This window comes from Rana temporaria, chromosome 2 (assembly GCF_905171775.1).
Source record: "Rana temporaria chromosome 2, aRanTem1.1, whole genome shotgun sequence".
Taxonomy (NCBI): Eukaryota; Metazoa; Chordata; class Amphibia; order Anura; family Ranidae; genus Rana; species Rana temporaria.
The window spans coordinates 139,929,212-139,954,767 of record NC_053490.1 but is presented as its reverse complement, the minus strand read 5'-3'; the positions used below and the strand labels follow the sequence as shown (position 1 = coordinate 139,954,767).

At 46.7% G+C, this 25,556-nt stretch overlaps 1 protein-coding gene across 5 annotated transcripts in view; it reads right to left on the bottom strand.

Annotated features, from left to right (window-relative positions):
* FMNL3 (formin like 3) overlaps positions 1-13,813 on the bottom strand; it is a 157,682-nt gene extending 143,869 nt beyond the window's left edge. For 4 of the 5 annotated variants that reach the window (XR_005747407.1, XM_040341211.1, XM_040341210.1 and 1 more), the window contains exon 1: positions 13,567-13,813. Coding sequence is in view for 4 of the 5 variants with exons in the window: in XM_040341211.1 (XP_040197145.1) it covers positions 13,567-13,674 (108 nt within the window). In the remaining variant the exon portion in view is untranslated. The remainder of the gene's footprint in view (positions 1-13,566) is intronic. The other variant, XM_040341214.1, reaches the window with a different exon arrangement.
* Between the last annotated feature and the right edge of the window lie 11,743 nt (positions 13,814-25,556).

Below are 25,556 nucleotides of genomic sequence, written 5' to 3'. Positions count from 1 at the left end.
CCCAGGGCCCCTTTTTTTTTTTTTTTTATGCCGTTTACTACCGCTTTAAAGAGGAGCTCCAGTCTTCCCCCAAAAAAAGTCATAATAAAAAGGACACTTCCAAGAATCCAGCAATGTTCTCACCCAAGCTGCTTCGGGTCCAAGCGCCAGCAACTTAGGTAAAGGAAACCTTGCGACTTCTCGGCCAGTTTTACTGCACAGGCCGCAATGCGCTTTGTGAAGGGTCCCGCAGAAGTTCTCAGGAGCAGTGACCTAGTCCTCTTGTAATGAATAGTATTGTTACTGTACTGTCTCCCTCCATATTGTAAAGTGCTGTGTAAATGGTTGGCACTATATACAGTATCTCACAAAAGTGAGTACACCCCTCACATTTTTGTAAATATTTTATTATATCTTTTCAGGTGACAACACTGAGGAAATGACACTTTGCTACAATGTAAAGTAGTGAGTGTACAGCTTGTATAACAGTGTAAATGTGATGTCCCCCTCAAAATAACTCAACACACAGCCATTAATGTCTAAACCTCTGGCAACAAAGGTGAGTACACCTCTAAGTGAAAATGTCCAAATTGGGCCCTATTAGCCCTTTTCCCATTTACGTGTCATGTGACTCATTAGTGTTAAAAGGTCTCAGATGCGAATGGGGAGCAGGTGTGTTAAATTTGGTGTTATCGCTCTCACTCTCTCATACTGGTCACTGGAAGTTCAACATGACACCTCATGGCAAAGAACTCTCTGAGGAGCTGGAAAAAATAATTGTTGCTCTACATAAAGATGGCCTAGGCCAGTGATGGCGAACCTTGGCACCCCAGATGTTTTGGAACTACATTTCCCATGATGCTCATGCACTCTGCAGTGTAGTTGATCATCATGGGAAATGTAGTTCCAAAACATCTGGGGTGCCAAGGTTCGCCATCACTGGCCTAGGCTATAAAAAAATTGCCAAGACCCTGAAACTGAGTTGCAGCAAGGTGGCCAAGACCATACAGCGGTTTAACCGGACAGGTTCCACTCAGAACAGGCCTCGCCATGGTCAACCAAAGAAGTTGAGTGAACATGTTCAGCGTTATATCCAGAGGTGGTCTTTGGATAATAGACATACGAGTGCTGCCAGCATTGCTGCAGAGGTTGAAGGGGTGTGGGGTCAGCCTGTCAGTGCTCAGACCATACGCCGCACACTGCATAAGATTGGTCTGCATGGCTGTCGTCCCAGAAGCAAGCCTCTTCTAAAGATGATGCACAAAAAAAAAACCTGCAAACAGTTTGCTGAAGACAAGCACATGAATTATTAGAACCATGTCCTGTGGTCTGATAAGACCGAGATAAACGTATTTGGTTCAGATGGTGTCCAGCGTATGTGGCGGCAACCAGATGAAAAGTACAAAGACAAGTGTGTTTTGCCTACAGTCAAGCATGGTGGTGGTAGTGTCATGGTCTGGGGCTGCATGAGTGCTGCCGGCACTGGGGAGCTAAAGTTCATTGAGGGAACCATGAATGTCAACATGTACTGTGACATACTGAAGCAGAGCATGATTCCCTCCCTTCGGAGACTGTGTTGCAGGTCAGTATTCCAACACGATAACGACCCCAAACACACCTCCAAAATGACTACTGCCTTTCTAAAGAAGCTGAGGGTTAAGGTGAAGGACTGGCCAAGCATGTCCCCAGACCTAAACCCTATTGAGCATCTGTGGGGCTCCTCAAACGGAAGGTGGAGGAGCTCAAGGTCTCTAACATCCACCAGCTCTGTGATGACATCATGAAAGAGTAGAAGAGGACTTCAGTGGCAACCTGTGAAGCTCTGGTGAACTCCATGCCCAAGAGGGTTAAGGCAGTGCTGGAAAATATCGGTGGCCACACAAAATATTGACACTTTGGGCCCAATTTGGATATGTGTACTCACTTTTGTTGCCACATTAATGGCTGTGTGTTGAGCAATTTTGAGGGGACAGCAAATTTACACTGTTATACAATCTGTACACTCACTACTTTACATTGTAGAAAAGTGGAATTTCTTCAGTGTTGTCACATGAAAAGATATAATAAAATATTTTCAAAAATGTGAGGGGTGTACTCACTTTGAGATACTGTATATATCCTGTATAAGTATAATAATAATTAAAACAAAGAAAAGTCCCCTCTCGTATCAGAGTCCACCTTACATCAACCGATCGGTACCCTACATCTATGCACATCAGCTGTGGACCAGATGAAACCCTTTTTGTGGGTCAGATGTAGCCCACAGGCTTGATTCTCAACATCCACTGTACAATATTTATTCACGTGCCCTCCTTTCATATCCACATACCTGAACATAACGAATAACACAAGGTGGTAGGTGATCGTTCTGACACCTCTTCACCATTGTAATGTATTGTATGCACACACCTTCTATTCATAAATGAACAAGTCAGGCGAGCCATGAAACTTGTCTTTCCCTTACAAGAATCAGTCATTGACACCAGCCCCCCCAACCCCCTCCCACCTTTTGTTATACACCACAGCAGATACTTGAGCCCACCAAGAGATGAACTTGTATGACTTGAATGAATGCAGCAAGTTAAACATGGAGATTATTCCATGAGTTCTATCTAGCCTATTTGCTTTAAGTAACTCATTAGCCATTGTTCAGAAGTCCTTCCGGTGTTGAATGCACTGGACCCCTCCCCGCCATAGGCCTTTCCATTAGGAAATCACATAAAACTTAGAATTTTACAGTAAAATACCTTTAAGTGGCAAGTAAACGCAGTACCTCTTACTAATTACCAAGTTAAAGATCAGCCCAACAAAAAATGCCATTATAGATAAGAGTAGATCCTGGAAGGACTTATTCACTCATTTTTTTTACACTCAATGGCCACTTTACTATATGTCCTGATTGAGGAGGATTTAGGACATGGGCTATTTTACACTAGAATTAGCCCTATGAAGGGCTAATCTACAGGCAATTGCTTTTCAGAGCATGTTTGACATGTGGGGAGAGGTCATGTTGCCACTTCACTGCCTGTTTCAACCCTAAAAAGGTCGCAAAGCACAAGGTTTGCGAAAGGTCCCATTCAGTTGAATGGGTCGCGTTTGGCGAGCAGCACTGAACGAGACAGGGATTTAGTCATCAGGCAAAGCATGTACATGTGTAAACCCCCCTCTGCTGTATCTTAAGCTTAAGGGAGAGTGGTAAAAATGCAGCTCACCAACTGCACCTGCCCCCAAGAAGCCCTTTTCCACCAGAGTTCCTTGAAACCCAAGGGTTCCTTCAGAGATTATTGCGAGTTCCTTCTGACTGTCCGTAGGTCCCCTGGACCCCAAACTTGGCACACATCTAGCCCCACTCTTCCTCTACAAGTGTACAAAGTTTGTTGTCTGTGCGACCTACGGCCGGGAAGCACCGAATTTTTCAAATTTGGGCACCCTTCCATATTAAATGGCCATTTCTCCAGTAACTTTGGGGACCCGGTACTGGCCGTAGGTCACCTGGACCTGAAACTTGGCACACATGTAGCCCCAGTTCTCCTCTACAAGTGTGTGTGTCTGGGGGACCCAAGGCCAGGGAGCATCGATTTTTTAAAGCCAGGCACCGCTTCTATATACTCCCATGTTAAACGCAAGTCTAGGCATGGGCACAGTGAGGCATGCACATGGGCACAGTGAGGCACAGTGAGACATACAGATGGACACCCTAGGCTTATACTCGCGTCAATGAGTTTTTTCATTTTTTTGTGGTAAAATTAGGTGTCTCGGCTTATATTCGGGTCGGCTTATACTCACGTAGATACGGTAATTGTATTAGTCATTTGAACACTGGACATTCTAGTAGTATAGCTCTGTCAGTAATAAGTTGTTTTCACCCAACTGCTACTACTGAATTTTTTTTTTTTTACCACTCTGTGCAAGCATTGGAGACTGATCTATTGAATTTGAGATGCTGCAACCGCCACATCTGGAACCAACAATCATTCCATGGTCAAAATCATTTAGGGAACACTTCCTTTCAAGGTCAACGTTTGGTTGGCCAACTTATTTGGAGCATTATGTCTGCACACTTCCCATCTCAACTTGGACTCGACTTGTCTTCTTTCTTTTTTTAAATAGCCACGCTGTTCCCAAATACAAATTAATGTCTTTCCCCCCCCCCCCCCATAAATAGCGCTTTCTTTTGGTGGTATTTGATCACCTCTACGGTTTTTATTTTTTGCGCTATACACAAAAAAAAGACTGACCATTTTGAAAAAGAAACAATATTTTTTACTTCTTGCTAGAATACATATCCAATAAAAAATACAACATTTTCAGTTCAGTTTAGGCTAATGTATATTTCATATATTAGGGGATAGATTTATGGCATTTTTATTTTTTTACAAGTAATGGCGGTGAGCAGCGATTTTTAGCGGGACAGCGACATTGCGGCGGACAGATCGGACACTTTTTTGGGACCAGTGACATTATTACAGCGATCAGAGTGAAAAATATCCATTGATCACTGTATAAATGGACACTGATAGGGAAGGAAGTTAACACTAGGGGGGCGATGAAGGGGTTAAGTGTGTTCAAAAGAGGCATTTTTAACTATTGGGGGGGGGGGGGGGGAGTAGACTGACTGAGTACAGAGTGATCGCGGTTCCTGATCACTAGAAACAGATGATCACACTGTGCTCCCCTGTCAGAATGGGGGTTTGCTTTGTTTACATTGACAGATCCCCATTCTGTCTCTGAGGAGCATTTGCGGGTGGCTGGTAGGCATCACGGCCATCGGACCCACGAATCGGCTCCCCCCGCTGTGCAGCGGGCGCATGCCCGCAGTGTGTTGTGCAAGAAACAACGTACGGGTACGTCATTTCACGCAATAGGGCCCCCTGCCGCAATATATATGCGGTGGTCGGTCCTTAACTTGTGACTTCTATCAGTGTCTGGTCAAAGCTTGTAGGAGGAGTTTTCATTCTACTCTGACTGTCCTACGAGGCTGCATGACCCCTAAACCTCTGTCTTGAGTCTAGACAGAGGTTTAGGGGTCATGCGACCTCGTAGGACAGTCAGACTCTAGACTGTGCTAATTTGTCATGAGATCAGCACAGGGCCAAAAAAACTCTATAGAAATACACCCCAAACTGAGCATGTGCAGAGTGTCCCAATGCTCTGTACTATCAGGAGATAGATTAGGGACAGTAAAAGATGGGGAGAATCAGAGAAGACAGGATCAAACAGCATTTTTACACAATGCACAGGATGAACCACTTAGGTTCCACAGTGAGTGTAAAAAGCATGCTTTACTGCATATACAGACTGATTTTACTGTTGTGGGTTTAGTAACACTTTAAAAGAGGAACTGCAGTCTGCTCACATCATTTGTATTAAAAACATCTTTGCCATTCTGAAGCTTCCCTCCAACCACTGTGGGCCAGATTCAAGAAGCTATTGCGCCCGCGCAACCATAGGTTGCGCGGCGCAATAGCTGTTTTGCTCCCGCGTAGCGAATGCCCCCGATTCAGGAACATCGCTACGCGGACTGCAGCCTAGGATATGACAGGCATAAGCCTCCTTATGCCTTCATATCTCAGGCTGCATTCTTGCGTTGTCCGCTAGGGGGCGCGGCCATTGTGATCGGCGTATAGTATGCAAATTGCATACTACCACCGATTCACAAAAGTTGCGCGGGCCCTGCGCACGCAAGGTACGGAGTTTCCGTACGGCGACTTTAGCGCAAGGTTGCTCCTGCTATAGCAGGGGCAGCCAATGCTAAAGTATAGCCGCCCTTCCCGCTCGTGAAATTTAAATTTCACGTCGTTTACGTAAGTGATTCGTGAATGGCGCTGGACGCCATTCACGTTCACTTAGAAGCAAATGACGTCCTTGCGACGTCATTTGCCGCAATGCACGTCGGGAAAGTTTCCCGACGGAGCATGCGCTGTTCGCTCGGCGCGGGAGCGCGCCTAATTTAAATGATTCCCGCCCCCGGCGGGATCATTTACATTAGACGCCCTTACGCCGGGCTATTTAGCATAGCGCCCGCGCAATTTACGGAGCTACTGCTCCGTGAATCGCGGGCATATCAAAATATTTGCGTGGGCGCAGAGCAAAACTCGTTGCCCTTTGCCCACGCAAATATTGCGCGGATCTACCTGAATCTGGCCCAGTGTGTGTGTGTGTATATGTGTATGTGTATGTGTATGTGTATGTATATATATATATACACACACACACACACACATACATACACATACATACACATTATATATATATATATATATATATATATATATATACATACATACATACATACATACATACACACATACACGCACACACACACACACTGTACTTGTCAAATATGCTGCAGAAAATCAACCTTCACCATGTCCAGCTGCATCCATTTTAACTGTGGGCAGCTGAAACTGTTCCTTGTTCACTTCCTGGATTTACACAGACGCACACCTCCCGCTCTACAGCTTTCATTGGCCCTCCTACGACTCATCCCCCCTCCTTTCCTGGCAAACCTCACAAGAGTGAAAGAGAGAGCTGTGTATGATGTCATAAGCCTAGGCTAATGACCAGACAAGAAACAGGAAGTGGGCTGTATAAGGTATATACACTGGCAGAAAAAAATCTTTACTTTCCAAAGGTAAAACAACAAGGGCAGAAGATTTAATAGATCAAAAGTAAAAAAATAAAAATAAATAAAAAAGACTGAAGGTCCGCTTTAAGCCCTGTAATCAGCTGGCACAGTATAAACCGGCCCACATAGAACTGCAAGCGCTGACCGGTGATTTCTGGCAGGGGGGGGGGCGGTCCCCCCTATCAAAACACAAAACCACAGTGGGGAGATCATTGTACAAACATCGCATAGTTAGTACAGCAAGCTCCTTTTTTTTCAGCCTGCTGGGTTAAACAAAAAAAACACTTATCGCATGTACCAGGCATTAGGGAAACACTAGAAAACTCTTCGGTGTTTCTGTAATAAGTTTAAAACTTGTAATATTGTTGCAAAGCAATGTTTCCTGTATGTAAAGAACTACCAAGTATCAAAGAATACATAATAATTTGTTACATTTCAGGTTTCTGTGCCCTGGACACTGGCATCAATCAGTGCTGTATATATATATATATATATATATATATATATATATATATATATATATATATATATATATATATATATATAAAATGAGTTGTATAAAGAACATTTCCTCTAGAAGCAGAAAAAGTAGAGTATGATTGAATGTTGTGGATAAAAGTAATGCCTAATTGACTGTTGTTGTTGGTAATCTCTATGAGCCCTGGCTCACACCGTGCGGCTTTGAAATCCTGCGAGATTTCAAAGCCGCACATCAGTGCGATTTTCCCTGCCGATTTCATTGCAGCTTGCGACTACATTTAACAGAAGTCTATGCAAGTTGCAATGAAAATCTGTAAAAAGCTCCCCCTGATACCTGCCTTGTACTGTACTGTTATATGCTATGCACTGTTTTCTTTTCTGTTGATGCTCTGATGGCATCCTTGTACCGTATCTTTTCTGGCACGGGGGTTACCTCGTGTCCAATAAAAACTGTTAATTGAAAAAAAAAGAAAATCTGTAAAAAAAGTAGTACAGGAACCTTTTTTCATAATCGCTGCGACATGAACGGTTCCATTGCCGGAAATGGGGTGCGACTTGTCATGCGATGTGAAACTGTCAAATAGCATGATGGGTCGCACCGGTGGGAATGGGGGCCAAAGCTTATTTAGGTTGTCTCAATACAATAGGTCAATTAGCAAGTATAAACAAGGGCCTGGATTCAAGAAGCAATTGTGCCTGTGTAACCATAGTTACACTGGCGCAATTGCTTACTTGCCCCGGCGTAACGAATGCTCCTGATTCAGGAACCTCGTTACACCGACTGCAGCCTAAGATATGCGCGGCATAAGGCTCTTATGCCCGCATATCTTAGGCTGCATTCTTGCGATGGCCGCTAGGTGGCGTTCCCGTTGTGCTCAGCGTATAGTATGCAAATTGCATACCAACGCCGATTCACAACGTTACGCGAGCCTTGCGTACGCAGTTTACGTTGTTTCCGTACGGCGGTTTTCGCGTAAGGCTGCCCCTGCTATTAGCAGGGGCAGCCAATGTTATGTATACCCGTCGTTCCTGCGTCGCAAACTTTCAAATTTACGTAGTTTGCGTAAGTGATTCGTGAATGGCACTGGACGCCATTCACGTTCACTTTGAAGCAAATGACGTCCTTGCGACGTCATTTGCCGCAATGCACATCGGGAAAGTTTCCCGACGGAGCATGCGCTCTATGATCGGCACGGGAACGTGCCTAATTTAAATGATTCCCGCCCCCTACGGGATCATTTACGCCGGGCATTTTGCCGGCGCGCCCACGCAATTTACGGAGCTGCTGCTCCGTGAATCAAGGGCAGCGCAGTAAATTTGCGGGGGCGCAGGGCAAAAACGTTGCCCTGCGCTTCCGTAAAAAAAGTGCAAATCTACCTGAATCCAGCCCACTGTAATCAAATCACAAATCGAAAATGGCATTATATGGTTTTCGTAAATCTAAAGCAGGGATATGCAGTGGAGCTCCAGCTGTTGCAAAACTACAAGTCCCATCATGCCTCTGCCTCTAAGTGTCATGCTTGTGGCTGTCAGAGTCTTGCTATGCCTCATGGGATTTGTAGTTCTGCAACAGCTGGAGGGCCGCTAATTGCATATCCCTGATCTAAAAGAAAACATTGTACAATAAACTTGTATGATGTATGGCCTGCCTAAAGCCTAGTACATGCTGCTGGTTGTCTTTCATTCAACCCAGCATACTGAAGGAAGCCGCTGCACTAACAATCTGATGTTAGTACAGCAATCTACCCGGCTATTTTATTATTGTGTTCTGACCTGGGACACCAACCCCGCCCGAACACTCCGGTTAGCGCCCTCAGCCTTTGGCTGGGAGCGCTGATTAGGAGCCGATTGGCTTAACTTTCAGTCATACCCCATTACCTTCTGGCTGCAGTATATACAAGCCGAATGTTGGCCGGGTTTTATTGAACCAGTCGATGCCGCCAGACGTTCGGCTTAGTAATAGTTGTTGCTTGTAGCCAAAAGCCAGGTTTGTCTCCCTAGTAGCTTTCTTATGGTGGCCATACAAGTTTTAATTGTATTATCTGATGGATCTGTTATCGGCAAACAATTGAACAGCCATAACTTCCCTTTCGATTCAGACTCAATTTAGATCAGATTTAAACAAAGTTGATTGATCAGGGCAGAATATTGTGCATGAATATGATCATATTTTGATCATTCAGATTATGAGATTACTTGGTGGAAGAGGCTGCTGAGTATAGGTTGACTATTCGAAGCAGCTTGCTCAGAAAAAAAATTAAAAAAAAAATAAAAAAAATCGATCATTTATGGCAGGCCCGGACTGGCCACAGAGCATACCGGGCATATGCCCGATGGGCCGCGGCAGCCCGCATGTCACGTCACATTACACAGCATGTCACGTCTTCCCCCAACCTAACATGCAGGGGGTCCATAACTGTTAGGGGGGGTGTCTGTGTAACAAACTGTGGGGTGCTGTGTGATGTAAAGGGGTCCAGAGGTGCGGTGCTATGTAATGTAAAGGGGTCCAGAGGTGCAAGGTGATGTGTAATGTAAAGGGGTCCAGGGTGCTGTGTAATGTAAAGATGCTCAGAGGTGCAGGGCGCTGTGTAACGTAAAGGGGTCCAGAGGTGCAGGGCGCTGTGTAATGTAAAGGGGTCCAGAGCGCTGTGTAATGTAAAGGGGTCCAGACGTGCAAGGCGCTGTGTAATGTAAAGGGGTCCAGGGTGCTGTGTAATGTAAAGGGGTCCAGAGGTGCAGGGTGCTGTGTAATGTAAAGGGGTCCAGAGGTGCAGGGCGCTGTGTAATGTAAAGGGGTCCAGAGGTGCAGGGCGCTGTGTAATGTAAAGGGGTCCAGAGGTGCAGGGCGCAATGTAAAGGGGTCCAGAGGTGCAGGGCGCTGTGTAATGTAAAGGGGTCCAGAGGTGCAGGGTGCTGTGTAATGTAAAGGGGTCCAGGGTGCTGTGTAATGTAAAGGGGTCCTGAGGTGCAGGGCGCTGTGTAATGTAAAGGGGTCCAGAGGTGCAGGGCGCTGTGTAATGTAAAGGGGTCCAGAGCGCTGTGTAATGTAAAGGGGTCCAGAGGTGCAGGGCGCAATGTAAAGGGGTCCAGAGGTGCAGGGCGCTGTGTAATGTAAAGGGGTCCTGAGGTGCAGGGCGCTGTGTAATGTAAAGGGGTCCAGAGCGCTGTGTAATGTAAAGGGGTCCAGACGTGCAGGGCGCAATGTAAAGGGGTCCAGAGGTGCAGGGTGCTGTGTAATGTAAAGGGGTGCAGGGTGCTGTGTAATGTAAAGGGGTGCAGGGTGCTGTGTAATGTAAAGGGGTGCAGGGTGCTGTGTAATGTAAAGGGGTCCAGGGTGTTGTGTAATGTAAAGGGGTCCAGAGGTGCAGGGTGCTGTGTAATGTAAAGGGGTCCAGAGGTGTGGTGCTGTGTAATGTAAAGGGGTGCAGGGTGCTGTGTAATGTAAAGGGGTGCAGGGTGCTGTGTAATGTAAAGGGGTCCAGAGGTACAATGTGCTGGAACCCCATATCCCATCATTACCGCCGCCGCGAAGCACGGCGCCCCCCCCCAGGCTGCTCAGTCTATAATGCCCAGGCCGGGCCTGATTTATGGCCACCACCGTAGCAGAAATATTGAACAATCGTTCTGACTAGCAGCTACAGGCAATACACGATTACCGACAATGGGAAATACAATTTTATTCCAGTTTTGTTCAGTTGAGATTTGGAATTCAGTCCACAAGTTCCGGATTGTAGTAATTAAAAAGCCATGAATTATCTTTAGATTGGCTAAGCAGATAACGAATCTATCTTTGTCGGGATTAGGTTGGATAAACCTTTGACAGACCTTGGTTAATCTGAGGACGCCACATGCCAGGCAGATTTTGAACTGTTTGTGTATAGACTGACCTGTCACGTCTACAATAGCTAGCCTACAGCTGAAACCTAGATCTGCAAAAAGAAAAAGAACAGTTGTAGCCATTGTTCCATTACAACATGGTTGACCTGGCGCATCATGAGCCCATACCCGGGTACATTCACAGGTAACTGATTGACAAGTCAACATCTGCGTTACTCTGCAGTAATAAGAAAATGCTGTCCATTGGCTCTGCTCTCCAACACGCCCCCTCTATAGAGTTATGTACAAATTCCTCAAATCCCAAAGGAACTTCAGTGCAGAGAAGGAAAAGGAAGAAAAAAGAAAAGCTGCTGAAGAAAGAAAAAATTGACAAGAGTTTGCTGTGATTCAGTAGAAGCTTTGTAAAATGTAAACATAAAGCAGTGCTAAATGAGATCTAAGAGTCAATAGAGGCCAAATCCTGAGCGAGAAACAAAGCGGAACCAAAGCCAGAGAGAGACTCAAGTATAATGCAAAGTCCAGACAGAGCCTACTGAGAGAAATCCAATCCAGACAGTCAGAGGGAGAGAATGCCAGCAAGACCTTCCATGGAGGACAAGAAGCCAGACAGACCCAACAACAACCATACCACCAAAACAGAGACGTACCAAACTGGGCACATTCCTGCTGCCCACCTACACTCGGGTGACAATACAGGGAAACCATGAGAGGCACAGAATTTCCTGGGCTCCCGATTCAGTCATTACAAGGTGGGCAGAAACTGCTCTCTGACAACTTTTATGTAGCATCAGATGGAATCAAACATGTGTGAGTGCCAGCCTGGCCCACATTGCCCATTACATGGCAGATAATTGTCACCGCCACCACTAGGAAGCAAAATGTCACCCTAATTCTGGGGCACACCATGTTCTCACCCCATCACCACCTAATCCCGGGGCACACAATGTTCTCACCCCATCGCCACCAAATCCCGGGGCACACTATGCTCTCACCCCATCACCACCTAATCCCGGGGCACACTATGTTCTCACCCCATCGCCACCTAATTCTGGGGCACACTATGTTCTCACCCATCACCGCCTAATTCTGGGGCACACTATGTTCTCACCCCATCACCGCCTAATTCTGGGGCACACTATGTTCTCACCCCATCACCGCCTAATTCTGGGGCACACTATGTTCTCACCCCATCGCCACCTAATTCTGGGGCACACTATGTTCTCACCCATCGCCCCTAATTCTGGGGCACACTATGTTCTCACCCATCGCCCCTAATTCTGGGGCACACTATGTTCTCACCCATCGCCCCTAATTCTGGGGCACACTATATTCTCAACCCATCACCGCCTAATTCTGGGACACACTATGCTCTCACCCATCACCACTAATTCTGGGGCACACTGTTCCTTTACCTGTAACCCTTAATTCTGGGGTACAGTGTACTCTCACCCATGACCCCATACTGAGCTCCCATCTATCACTCCTAGTGGGGCACACTGTGCTCTCACCCATCACCCCTAATTCTGGGGCACACTCTGTTGTCAACCTACCAAACCCCAGAATTAGAGCAAGAGTACAGTGTGCCCCAGAATCAGGGGTGACGGGGTGGGAGCACAGTGTGCCCCAGAATGAAGGGTGACAGGTGACAGCACAGTGTGCCCCAGAATGAAGGGGTGATGACAACACAGTGTACAACGCCATCGTCTACCAGGGTATCCTCTAATATAGCTGATAGCTCATTCCAGAATATAATCCCACTATGGATCCACCACTAAGGAAGATCATCCAGAGAAACCCAAATCTCAGGATCTAAACCCAGGGACATCCCTCTGATCACTGCCCCCCATCCCTCTGATCACTGCCAGCGCCCCCCCCCACATCCTTCTGATCACTGCCCCCCATCCCTCTGATCACTGCCACCCCCCCCCACATCCTTCTGATCACTGCCCCCCATCCCTCTGATCACTACCAGTCCCCCCCATCCCTCTGATCACTGCCAGCCCCACATCCTTCTGATCACTGCCCCCCATCCCTCTGATCACTGCCAGCCCCCCCCCCACATCCTTCTGATCACTGCCCCCCATCCCCCTGATCACTGCCAGTCCCCCCAATCCCTCTGATCACTGCCAACCCCCCCCCCCCCCACATCCTTCTGATCACTGCCAGCTCCCCCCCCCCCACATCCTTCTGATCACTGCCAGCTCCCCCCCCCATCCCTCTGATCACTGCCCCCCACACCCCTCTGATCACTGCCAGCTCCCCCCCCCCATCCCTCTGATCACTGCCCCCCACATCCCTCTGAGCACTGCCAGCCCCCCCACATTCCTCTGAGCACTGCCAGTCCTGTCCCCACATCCCTCTGATCCCTGCCAGCCCCCCACATTCCTCTGATCCCTGCCAGCCCCCCACATCCCTCTGATCCCTGCCATTCCCCCACATTCCTCTGATAACTGTCAGTCCCCCCAACCACATCCTTCTGAGCACTGCCAGCCCCCACATTTCTCTGATCACGGTCAGCCCCCCTCCCCCCACATTTCTCTGAGCACTGCCAACCCCCCACATTTCTGAGCACTGTCAGCCCCCCACATCAATCTGATCACTGCCAGCCCCCCCAACATTCCTTTGCTCGCCGTCACACTTACCAGGACCAAAGCGAATCTCTCCTCCAGCTCCCCCGGCTCCGGCATCGGGACTTTGAGCGGTAACAAAGTTGTCCCCGGGGGTCCCCCCGCACTTTCTGCGTTCCCCATTTTCGGGACCCCGGTATACGGCTCCCCAAAGACCGGGTATCCCCCCCTCCTCCCGCAGTCGCCCCGTTACTCCAATAAACAGCGCCCGACTCCCATCCTTTGTACTAGCGAGTCCCGCCTCACAGTCCACACTAAACTCAGCTCCATTCACCCCAGCCGCACACTCCAAACCACGCCCCTCCTAACTTCGCCCATTGGTATACACACAGATCCAGTCGTCACTCATTGGACCACTGGGACTTAGGAATGCCAGTCACATAGCGCCCTCTGCTGTCTAGCATGGGAAGGACACAGTACATGCAGAGCATCTATTGTGCAGAGGAAAGGATGTAGCAATTGTTGACTTAACCACTTGCTTACTGGACACTTAAAGGGGTGGTTCCCCTAAAAATAAACTTTTGACATTGCATTTGCTACATTAATTACAATTAGAATCGGCTGGTTTTATTTAAAAAATACCTCCGTACGTAGCGTTTGCTATATTCGTTCCCATCCATCGCGTCACGAGATGCCGAAAGAAGCCGAACGTCGGTGCGGCTCTATACGGCGCATGCGCACCGACGTTCGGCTTCTTTCGGCATCTCGTGACGCGATGGATGCGTCGGTCGGATGCCTGTCCATCAATTAGGAACGCCCACCGCCAGCATCGTACCCGGAAGTGGCGGTGGGAACGAATATAGCAAACGCTACGTACGGAGGTATTTTTTAAATAAAACCAGCCGATTCTAATTGTAATTAATGTAGCAAATGCAATGTCAAAAGTTTATTTTTAGGGGAACCACCCCTTTAAAGGGTCACTAAAGGAAAAAAATGTTTTGCCTAAAATTAATGTCTGCAAGGTAGACAGACAGAATAGTGTAATGATTCTGTTAAAAAACGAGTAAATACCTATTAAATTTCTTCATCTATATCACCTCCGGCATGCTAGTTTCTGTTCTCTCATTCACTTCCTGGTTTGCATCACTCGTTCATGTAAGAACTACATTTCCCAGTATGAATTGTGGCACGCCCAGTAATTCACACCTCCTTGAAGGTGTGAATTCCTCTCTAACACGTAGAGAGCGTCCTGCCGCACAGATGTAGTTCCCAGGAGGGGGTGAGCACGTTACTGATCACCGCAGTAAAGCCTCCCATCACGGTGGTCAGTAAAATCAGACAAGCAGGAAGTGAACAGAACAGAGAAGAAATAGAGCAACTTCTGAGCAAAAACGAACAATGAGGAAGTGAAAAGAGGAATGTCTGCAGAGGATGTAAAGGATGCTTATTATGAAAAAAAAAAAATCCTTTACAACCCCTTTAAACTCCCCTCCTGCCCAGGCCAATTTTCAGTTTTCAGCGCTGTCGCACTTTGAATGACAATTCCTCCTCGGTAAGCTGTTCTGGCTGACTAACCCCCAGCCAGATGATGGTGGAAAGATTACTGAGGAGAAACAGGAAGTGAGAAATTCAGACAAAAAAAAAAACATTTAGAAGGGAAATCTAAGGATGAACCAATCTAAGTGAACCAACAATGCACTAGCTTAAAGGAACCTATTTAGAAAAAAAAAAAAAACCTTTACAACCCCTTTAATAGCTTTGCATAACAAATAAGAATCAACACTTCCAGGAATGACAAACTCCAATATTTACTTATCTAGCCTCCCACCGACCATTGTTTCATCTTGTTGATCACTGATATGGGTGTTTTACCTCTCCCTGACCACTGATGGCATACAATTTGCCTTCCGCTAACCATTAATACGTCCAATTCTCCTCACCTCACTCCTTTAGTCTCCTCACGCATTACTAACTGACATATCAGCATGGATGTCACACCACTTCCTTAAACGAAATCTCTCTAAAATATTATATATACAGTATATATATATATATATATATATATATATATATATATATATAAAAAATAGTATTCCCCCCCACCCGTGCCACCCTCAATGACTTTTCCATCAAAAATAATATTTCAACCATCCACCTCCGAAACGTCTCTAAAATTCCCCCCTTTTTACCTGACAAAACCACCAATTCATTCTATTGTTATCTCTCGCCTTGCCTATTGCAATTCCCTTCTCATAGGCCTGCCTCTCCATAGGCTACCCCCTCTTCAGTCTATCATGAACGCTGCTGCCAGACTCGTATACCTTACCAACCGCTCAGTGTCTGCCAACCCTCTCCTCCAATCCCTACACTGGCTTCCAAATGCCCAGCGAAATACCTTCAAAATACTAACAAAGCCATTCACAACTCTGCCCCGAGCTACAGCACCAATCTTGTCTTCAAATATCACCCACATTTTCCCCTCCACTCCTCTCAAGACCTCCTGCTCTAAAGCTCCCTTGTCTCCTCCTCCCGCGCTTGTCTCCAGGACTTCTCCAGAGCCTCTCCCATCCTCTGGCACTCTCTACCTCAATCTGTCCAGCTATCTTCTGCTCTGGCTGCCTTTAGGCGACCTCTTCAGGGAAGCCTATCACACGTCCAGCTAATCTTTTATCACTTTTATCACCTCATCCCCCACAGTTATGACCTTTTGAACCACTTGCCCCGCCCTCTTAGATTGTAAGCTCTCATGAGCAGGGCCCTTTTAACCCTCTTGTATTTTATTGTATTGTAACTTTACTGTCTCCATTTTATATTGAAAATCGTTGTGTAAACTGTTGGCACTATATAAATCCTGTATAATAATTATTAATGCTGGACATTTGTTTCACCCACTGAACACTAATGCCAGCCATGTTTTACTCCTGCTGACCAGCAATAAAAGGGGCACTATGACATAAACTGCTGACCACTGTACTGCATACATTGGGCCAGATCCACAAAAGAATTACGCCGGCGTATCTCTTGATACGCCGCGTAATTTCAAACTTTGCGTGTCGTATCTTTGTTTTGTATCTACAAAACAAGATACGACTGCATCTCGGATCGATCCGACAGGCGTACGTCTTAGTACGCCGTCGGATCTTAGGTGCAATTTTTCGGCGGCCGCTAGGTGGCGTTTCCGTCGAATTCCACGTTGAGTATGCAAATTAGCTTGTTACGGCGATCCACGAGAGTACGTCCGGCCGGTGCATTTTTTTTACGTCGTTTCCGTAAAGCTTTTTTCGGCGTATAGTTACCCCTGCTATTATGAGGCGTACTCAATGTTAAGTATGGCCGTCGTTCCCGCCTCGCTTTTAGAATTTTTTACATCGTTTGCGTAAGTCGTTCGCGAATAGGGATTTGCGTAGAATGACGTCACCGTCTTAAACATTGGCTTGTTCCGGTTTCATTTCGAGCATGCGCACTGGGATACCCCCACGGACGGCGCATGCGCCGCTCAAAAAAAACTTCGTTTATGTCGGGTCACGACGTATTTACATAAAACACGCCCCCATTACATCCATTTGAATTCCGTGCCCTTACGCCGCCAAAGATACACTACGCCGCCGTAACTTACGGCGTGAATTCTTTGAGGATTTGAAAAAAAAATAAAGTTACGGCGGCGTAGTGTATCTTAGATACGCTACGCCCGGCGGATATATGCGCCGCGCTACGTGGATCTGCCCCATTGTGTTGTATATAACAGAGTGCTTACTGCTGTATACAGTATTACATACTCCCCACCAACGTTTTTATTGTCACAACAGCTGCTGTTTCTGACTATTTTAAATAGGCAAAAATAGGTAGGCTTAGAGTGACCGTGAGGTTATAGCAAAAGAGGGAATGCAGCCGATGTAAGGCATACCAAACTCGACAGCTGAAAATGGTTCTGTGCCACTGTATGCCTTACCCCGATGGAAGCGAAAGGGTTAAAGTGTATGTAAACCTCGACAGTAAACTTCTCTTATTTGTTTCCTTTTGGCCTGTGAAATATACCATTGAAAGCATTTTGTTATATCTGTTTGATAAGTGCAAAAAATACATGTTGATTATGCCAGAAATCCATTGAGCTCATAACTTCCTGTGCTTTTTGGCACTTTGCATTGTTATCCTCAAGCAGACCTACACTCGATAACTTAACTTCCTCTCCTCTGCTCCCCACCACCTCCCTTTTTCAAAATCAGAGATTTTATATATACCGTATTTATTGCCGTATACCGCGCACTTTTTTGCCCTGAAAATCAGGGCAAAATCGTGGGTGCGCGATATACTCCGATACCCGCTTCCCGCGCCGAGTTTGAACCACTGCGCCGACATATACCGAGCGCAGTACACTCGGGTATAGTCGGGCAGGCTCGGCTCCTCTCGCGGTCACGTCCTGGACGTACAGGACGTGACCTCGAGAGTAGCCGAGCCTGCCCGACTATACCTGAGTGTACTGCGCTCGGTATATGCCGGCGCAGTGGTTCAAACTCAGCGCGGGAAGCGGGGATCGAGCGGGGAGGACACCGCAGAAGGACGCCGGACCCGACGAGGAGGACACCACCAAAGCCGCAGACGGACGCCGGACACGATGAGGCCGCCGATGGACGCCGCGCAAGACACCAAAACTGTAAGTACTAAAATGTTTTTTTTTACAGGAATGCGGGTCCACATTAGGGGTGCGCGCTATACGCCGGAGCGTGCAATACCCCGATAAATATGGTATATATATATATATATATATATATATATATATATATATACACACACACACAGTATCTCACATAAGTTAGTACACCCCGCACATTTTTGTACTTATTTTCTTATATCTTTTCATGTGACAACACTGAAGAAATGACACTTTGCTACAATGTAAAGTAGTGAGTGTACAGCTTGTATAACAGTGTAAATGTGCTGTCCCCTCAACAAAAACTCAACACACAGCCATTAATGTCTAAACCGCTGGCAACAAAAGTGAGTACACCCCTAAGTGAAAATGTCCAAATTGGTCCCAAAATGTCAATATTTTGTGTGGCCACCATTATTTTCCAGCACTGCCTTAACCCTCTTGGGCATGGAGTTCTCCAGAGCTTCACAGGCTTCCACTGGAGTCCTCTTCCATGATGACATCACAGAGCTGGCGGATGTTAGAGACCTTGCGCTCCTCCACCTTCCATTTGAGGATGCCCTACAAATGTTCAATAGGGTTTAGGTCTGGAGACATGCTTGGCCAGTCTATCACCTTTACCCTCAGCTTCTTTAGCAAGGCAGTGGTCATCTTGGAGGTGTGTTTGGGGTCGTTATCATATTGGAATACTGCCCTGCGACCCATTCAGTGATGCTCCTTCTTAGATACAGCACAGTGAATGAGTGTTGTCCCCCTAGGACAGTAAGTCCAGGGAATCACCAGGTGAAAATAAAGAAATAAAATAAAAAAGAATAACTGGAAACGCATCTAAGGACTGGTAAAGTGCAATATATACAATTTTTGTTCATGGGTTTAGATACACTTTAACTTGAGTATGTATCAAAGTGTCTGAGAGAATGCTATCTCGATAACAGCAAATCGAATTCCAGTCTGCACTGCAATATTGTCACTATATACACCAATGTCATTGGTGGATGTAGGGAGAATACAAGCATTGCACAAGCAGTGCTTACCTTTGACACTTTGATTTGAAAACTTGATTATTCCACCTCTTCTTACAAATCAAACACATCATGTGAAATTTCTGTGAGCTCATGTTGTGAACCGAACCCCAGGATCTGAAGAAACAGGGACTTTCGGTAAAAAAAAGAAAAATAGAATTTTTAAGGTTGCCCTGAAGAAACCAATGCCTCTTGTGAAACAGTGCTGGGGCAAACTTTAACTATAATAATGAAATTCACTTACTTCATTAATTAAAGATTATTATTCATAGTTGTTTACCTGTTCCCAGAGCTTCTATGAAATGTCCCTTTTCTTTATTTGTTGATAAATTGAGCCCCCTTGTGGTAGAAGCTCCAAAACTCTATTTATACAATTAAAGGAGTTGTAAAGGGAAAAAATTCACCTTAATGCAATCTATGCATTAAGGTGAAAAAACAACTGATGATGACGCCCCCCCCCCCCCCCCCCCGAGCCCCTGTTTTACTTTCCTGACCCCTCGAAAGTCCTGCGCTCCCTAGATCCCAAGATCCTCTTCGCCACTCAGCCTGGCCGCTGATTGGTTAGAGCGGATGGATTGAGAGCAGCGCAGCCATTGGCTGGCGCTGCTGTCAATCACATCCAGTGACGCGGTGCACCGAGGGGCGGGGCCGAGTGATACAGTGAGCGGCTATGTATATATGTAAAGATGCATATCTCTGTTTGCATATGTCGCATGTACCGCATCATGTCAGAGTCACATTGAAATACAAATGTGTGTTATTTCAGTGGATGGAAAGCCACTCACAGCCCTGCTAGACTCTGGTAGTGTGGTGACCCAAGTCAAAAATGATTGTGTAAACCCCACAAAACTACACCCCAGTACTATCCGGGTCATTTGCATCTATGGGGACACTCGGTACTACCAGACAGCGGTGATTGTGGTTGATACCCCTTGGGGCAGTGTGACACATTCAGTGGGGGTGGTGCCTTCACTACTTCATGAAGCTTTAGTGGGGAGAGATTTTCCCCACTTTTGGAGTTTATGGAAGAGAAAAGCTTGTAGATAGAGCTCCCCCTGCTGGGGAAGCATGGGAACTCTCGCCAAACCCTTTTTGCCAAGGGGAAGGGGACACTGTTGGGAGGATCGAGGAAGCCAGCTAGCTCCCAGCCCGAGGGTAACAAAGAGTAGAACACCTCTGACCCCGACCTCTGACCCTGACAATGATTAGCCATAATGTGGTACCCGACTTAGAGGTCAGGAGAGAGTATTGTCGGTATCTGTACCGAGCAACTGTGAGATGTCACCCATATGAGAGCCAGAGAAAACGTTAAGATGGTGGATGGGGAACCTGTGGGTCCTAACTGGGGGTGTCTTTCCCCTACATGGCCCTTAAAAAAACAATTTGCTGTATCAGGTGGCAAAATGGGGAGAGGATGGGGTAGAACAGCTACTGGTTCACAAACCCTTCCGTAGGGTCGTGCTAGACCTGGCCCATGGTCATGTAATGGGGGGGGGACATCTCGGTATCAAAAAGACCAGGGAGAGAATCACCCAAAGATTTTTCTGGCCCAGTTTGTATGCAGATGTCAGGGAGTAATGTAAATCGTACCCCGAGTGCCAAATATCGGCACCGTCGTCCCATTTTTGCAGTCCTCTTGTCCCTCTACCAATAATCGAGGTCCCTTTTGAGAGGATTGACATGGACCTGGTGGGGCCTGGTAGTGAAGTCTGCCTGGGGTCACCAGCATATTTTAGTAATCCCAGATCTTGGCATTGGGGTATCCCAAGTGGGGATCCCAAAAGAGATCTTAACCGATCAGGGCAACCCATTTATGTCCAGGGTTACCAGGTAACTGTGTAAGTTATACAAAATCTCCCATCTTCGTACCTCTGTCTACCACCCCCAAACGGATGGTCTTGTGGAAAGATTAGTAAAACTTTGAAAAGTATGCTGAAAAAGGTGGTGGACAAACATGGGAGAAACTGGGATTTTTTGCTACCATAGCTCATGTTTGCCATGCTAGAAATTCCTAGGGCATCCACAGGCTATCCCCCCTTTGAGTTCTTGTATGGTAGACATCCCAGGGGGCTACTAGATATCACCAAAGAAATGTTGAAAGGAAAGGCCACCCCATATAGAAGCATCATAGAGCATGTCTCTTTGATGCAGGATCGAAACGCAGCTGTCCTGCTCCTGGTACGAGAACATATGGAGCGAGCCTAGGAGGCCCAGAGGAGGGTCTATGATCAGGGTGCCAAGGTCCGTACTTTTAGCACGGACACAGAGTGTTGGTACTGGTTCCCACGGTGGACAAGTAGATTCCTAGCCAAGTGGCAGGGTCCCTTTGAGGTTGTCGAAAGGGTAGGGGAGGTAAACTACAAAGTCTACCAGCCAGGCAAAAAAAGGAAACCACACCAAATTTATCATGTGAATCTGTTAAAGCCCTGGAATGACAGGGAGACTTTACTGGCTGCATCCCCACCTCCAACAGACTGGGTAGCAGTGACACCTGATGTCCCCATAACAGATTCCCTGTCTGTGGCACAACAAAGTGACATTATAGCGTTTGTGTACAAAAATAGAGACTTTTTCTCCCCCTTATCCAGATGGATCAAGATGATCCAGCATGATATAGTGACAGAACCTGAGGTTTCCGTAAATGTAAAGCCATATAGAATCCCAGAGAGGCAGTCGTGAAGGTGATCAAAAATATGTTAGAGTTGGACATGATAGAAGAGTCCCACAGTGATTGGTCGAGCCCCATAGTGCTGGTCCCAAAACCTGATGGCACTATAAGTAATGACTTTAGGAAACTCAACAGTGTGTCTAAGTTCGATGCATACCCGATGCTTCGGGTCGATGAACTCATGGACAGGTTGGGACAGGCCCACTACATGACAACCCTAGACCTAATGAAAGGCTATTGGCAAATACCCCTAACTGTAGAGGGATTGTTTAAGTACAAGCGGATGCCATTTGGTCTGCATTGGGCCCCGGCATCGTTCCAGCGAATGATGGACAAAACTTTGAGGCCATGTCACCCATATGCAGCCTCTTATTTGGATGATGTGGTCACACACAGCTCATATTGGGAATCGTACCTGCCCGAGTACAAGCAGTGGTAGATTCCCTTAGGCAAGCAGATCTCCACCCAAAAAAGTGTGCCATAGGCCTAGAGGAGGCCAAATACCTTGAGTACTTTATTGGTCGGGACTGGTCATGCCTCAGACCAATAAGATGGCCATAACCGGTAAACAAAAAACAAGTTCGGGCCTTCCTGGGCATTATGGAGTATTACAGACAGTTTATGCACAACTTTGCAACTATTGCCACCCCTCTGACCGACCTGACAAAGGGTAGAGGGTCGGTCATGGTCAAATGGAATCCTGAAGCCGAGGAGGCGTTTCAGAAATTATAGCAGGCCCTTCGTGTACTAGCGGTGCTGGTGATCCCAGACTTCACAAAGGCATTTGTGGTACAGACAGATGCCTCTGAGGTGGGCTTAGGGGCTGTATTATATCAGAACAGAGATGATGAGGAACACCTGGTTGTATACCTGAGCCGAATACTGAACAAGCATGAAAAAAACTATGCCATTGTCGAGAAGGAATGTCTCGCTATTAAATGGGCCTTAGATTCCCTTAAGTACTACTTGTTGGGGAGGTCATTTAAGCTGGTTACCGACCATGCACCCCTAAAGTAGATTGTGACAACAGGGGAAAAAAATGGCCGCGTGACAAGATGGTTCCTGGCTTTTCAGCCCTTTAAGTTTACAGTAGAGCATAGGCCGGGCAAGCTCCAAAACAATGTGGATGTCCTTTTCTGCATGCACTGTATGCTTGGGACAATTGCTCAGCAGCAGGGGCTTGGGCAGAGGGGGAGGATATGTGACGGTATGCAAGATGAGGTAATTGATAATCTGTATATTTCACCTTTGGCGTTTTCTTTGACTACCCCTGTCTGTTCGTTGCCCCGACCTTTTGGCTTATCCCCTAACTATCTCTTGTTGTCCCGGTCTGCTGCTTCCTCTCTATCCTCCAGTAGCCTATCATGAGTGTAAGCTGGGAGACCCTGGGGTCCGTGACCTGGAGCCAGTTGCAGCAAAGTCCATCTCCACCACTAGGGGCTCTGGTGAACACCTGCTGGCTCTTAAAATCCGTGCCCTAGGGAATCTTGTGCTCTAGTTTACAGTGGGATCTACTTTCCTGAATCACTCAGAGCTCCATCCGCAGCAGTCAGCCGTAAGTTCCACTACATTAGCGGTGCACTCCTGACCCCAACGGTATGCATCTGTCACCTGGCCTCAGGTGGCCTGACATTTAGATTTAGAGGTAGAGGATGGACCATGGTAGGCCATTGGAAAGTATTTCTAGATAGTTTGGGTATCTTGTCTGCCCTAATATGAGTCCCCTAGAGAAATGCAGTGTTCACCCTGTGTCTCCTGAGCTCGGCTAGACAACTAGTACGCTTCTCTGGGAAATTCAACCCCTTTATGTTCCAAGAGAGGATCTTGACAGACATACTGCCGAAGATTCAGCTTCTACTGCCACCTGCTCCTGGGATGGGGGGAGTGCGGGAGGGGGTAGAAAAAAAAATGTGGAAAAAGTAGAAAAAAGAAAGACCCTAGTGAAAGATAGAAACTCTGAAGAGAAAAGCTAGTATGCCTAGTGTGGGAAGTAGAAAAGCACCGATAGGCATAGAGCCCCAACCGTTGGGGCCCCCACAGCCAACATTCATTTATGTTGAAGCACCAGCATTGCCTGAAAATGTGAGGTGATAAATGTAAACCGACAAACAGAACCCTCAGATTAAATACATTGGTAATAAATTGAAAATTGAAAAAAACCCCGCAAAGGAAAAGTTTAAATCAGCAGTGGTCTAGTCATCTAAAATCGGGACAATTCAACAGGACAGCCCCCAACATATGGGGGCATAGGGCCGCTGGACCAGTCTCGAGGTAGAGCAATAACTCCTGAGTGTGGCTGTAAAATTCACAGTCCAACACAAAACACTAATGCCCCATACACACAAGCCTAATTTCCGCCAGCAAAAGTCTGATATTGAAAAATCCGTTCGTCTGTATGCAATTCCGAAGGGAAAAAAACATGCATGCTCGGAAACAATTCGACGCATGCTGGGAAGCATTGAACTTCTTTTTCTCGCCTTGTCGTAGTGTTGTATGTCACCGCATTCTTAACGCTCGAAAGTTCAGAGAACTTTTGTGTGACCGTGTGTATGTAAGCCAAGCTTGAGCGTAATTCCGTTGGAAAAACCAACCAACTTTTTTCCGACGAAAATTCCGCTCGTGTGTACAGGGCAAAGGGGTGGACAGATATGAAGTTTTAGTCAATGAAATGTATTATCAAGGGACATAAAATGTAATCAACAATGTAAAAGGCAGAAAAGGAACTATATTAACTCTTTGGCCCAGATTCTCGTACAATTGCGCAAAACTGGGCGGGTGTAACGTATCTGATTTACGTTACGCCGCCGCAAGTTTTACAGGCAAGTGCTTTATTCTCAAAGAACTTGCCTGTAAAGTTGCGGCGGCGTAGCGTAAATCACCCGGTGCAAGCCCGCCTAATTCAAATTAGCCGGGTAGGGGGCGTGGAGCATTTAAATTAGGCGCGTTCCCGCGCCGAATGTACTGCGCATGCGCCGTCCGGAAAATATCCCAGGGTGCATTTCTCCAAATGACGTCGCAAGGACGTCATTGGTTTCGACGTGAACGTAAATGGCGTCCAGCCCCATTCACGGACGACTTACGCAAACGACGTAAATTTTAAAATTACGACGCGGGAACGACGGCCATACTTAACATTGGTTGCCCCTCATATAGCAGGGGCAACTTTACGCGGCGCAAATCTAACGTAAACGTCGTAACTTCATTGCGTCGACCGCGCGTACATTCGTGAATTCGCGTATTTTGCTAATTTGCATACTCGACGGGGAAAACGACAGAGGCGACACCTAGAGGCAAAAAAAAATAATTGCATTTAAGATCCGACAGCGTAAGAGCCTTACGCCTGTCGGATCTAATGGTTATCTATGCGTAACTGATTCTAAGAATCAGTCGCATAGATACGACGGCCCAGATTAGGACTTACGGCGGCGTACATTGCGTTGCGCCGTCGTAAGCCCTTTGAGAATCTGGGCCTTTATAGCATAAAGGGAGTCACCAATTTTTAGCAAACCAGGGAATGCTAGAGATCATACTATTGAAAATCAAGAAAAAACCTGCAAAGGAAAAGTTGAAATCTGCACTGGTCTAGTGCTCTAAGCTCAGGACAGTTAGACAGAACAGCCCCAGAATTATAGGACTATATGGCTACTGGACTTGTCTCGAGGTTGAGTCATGTCTCCTAAATGTGTGGCTGTAAAATTTACAGTCCAGCCCAGAACACTCAGGGTGC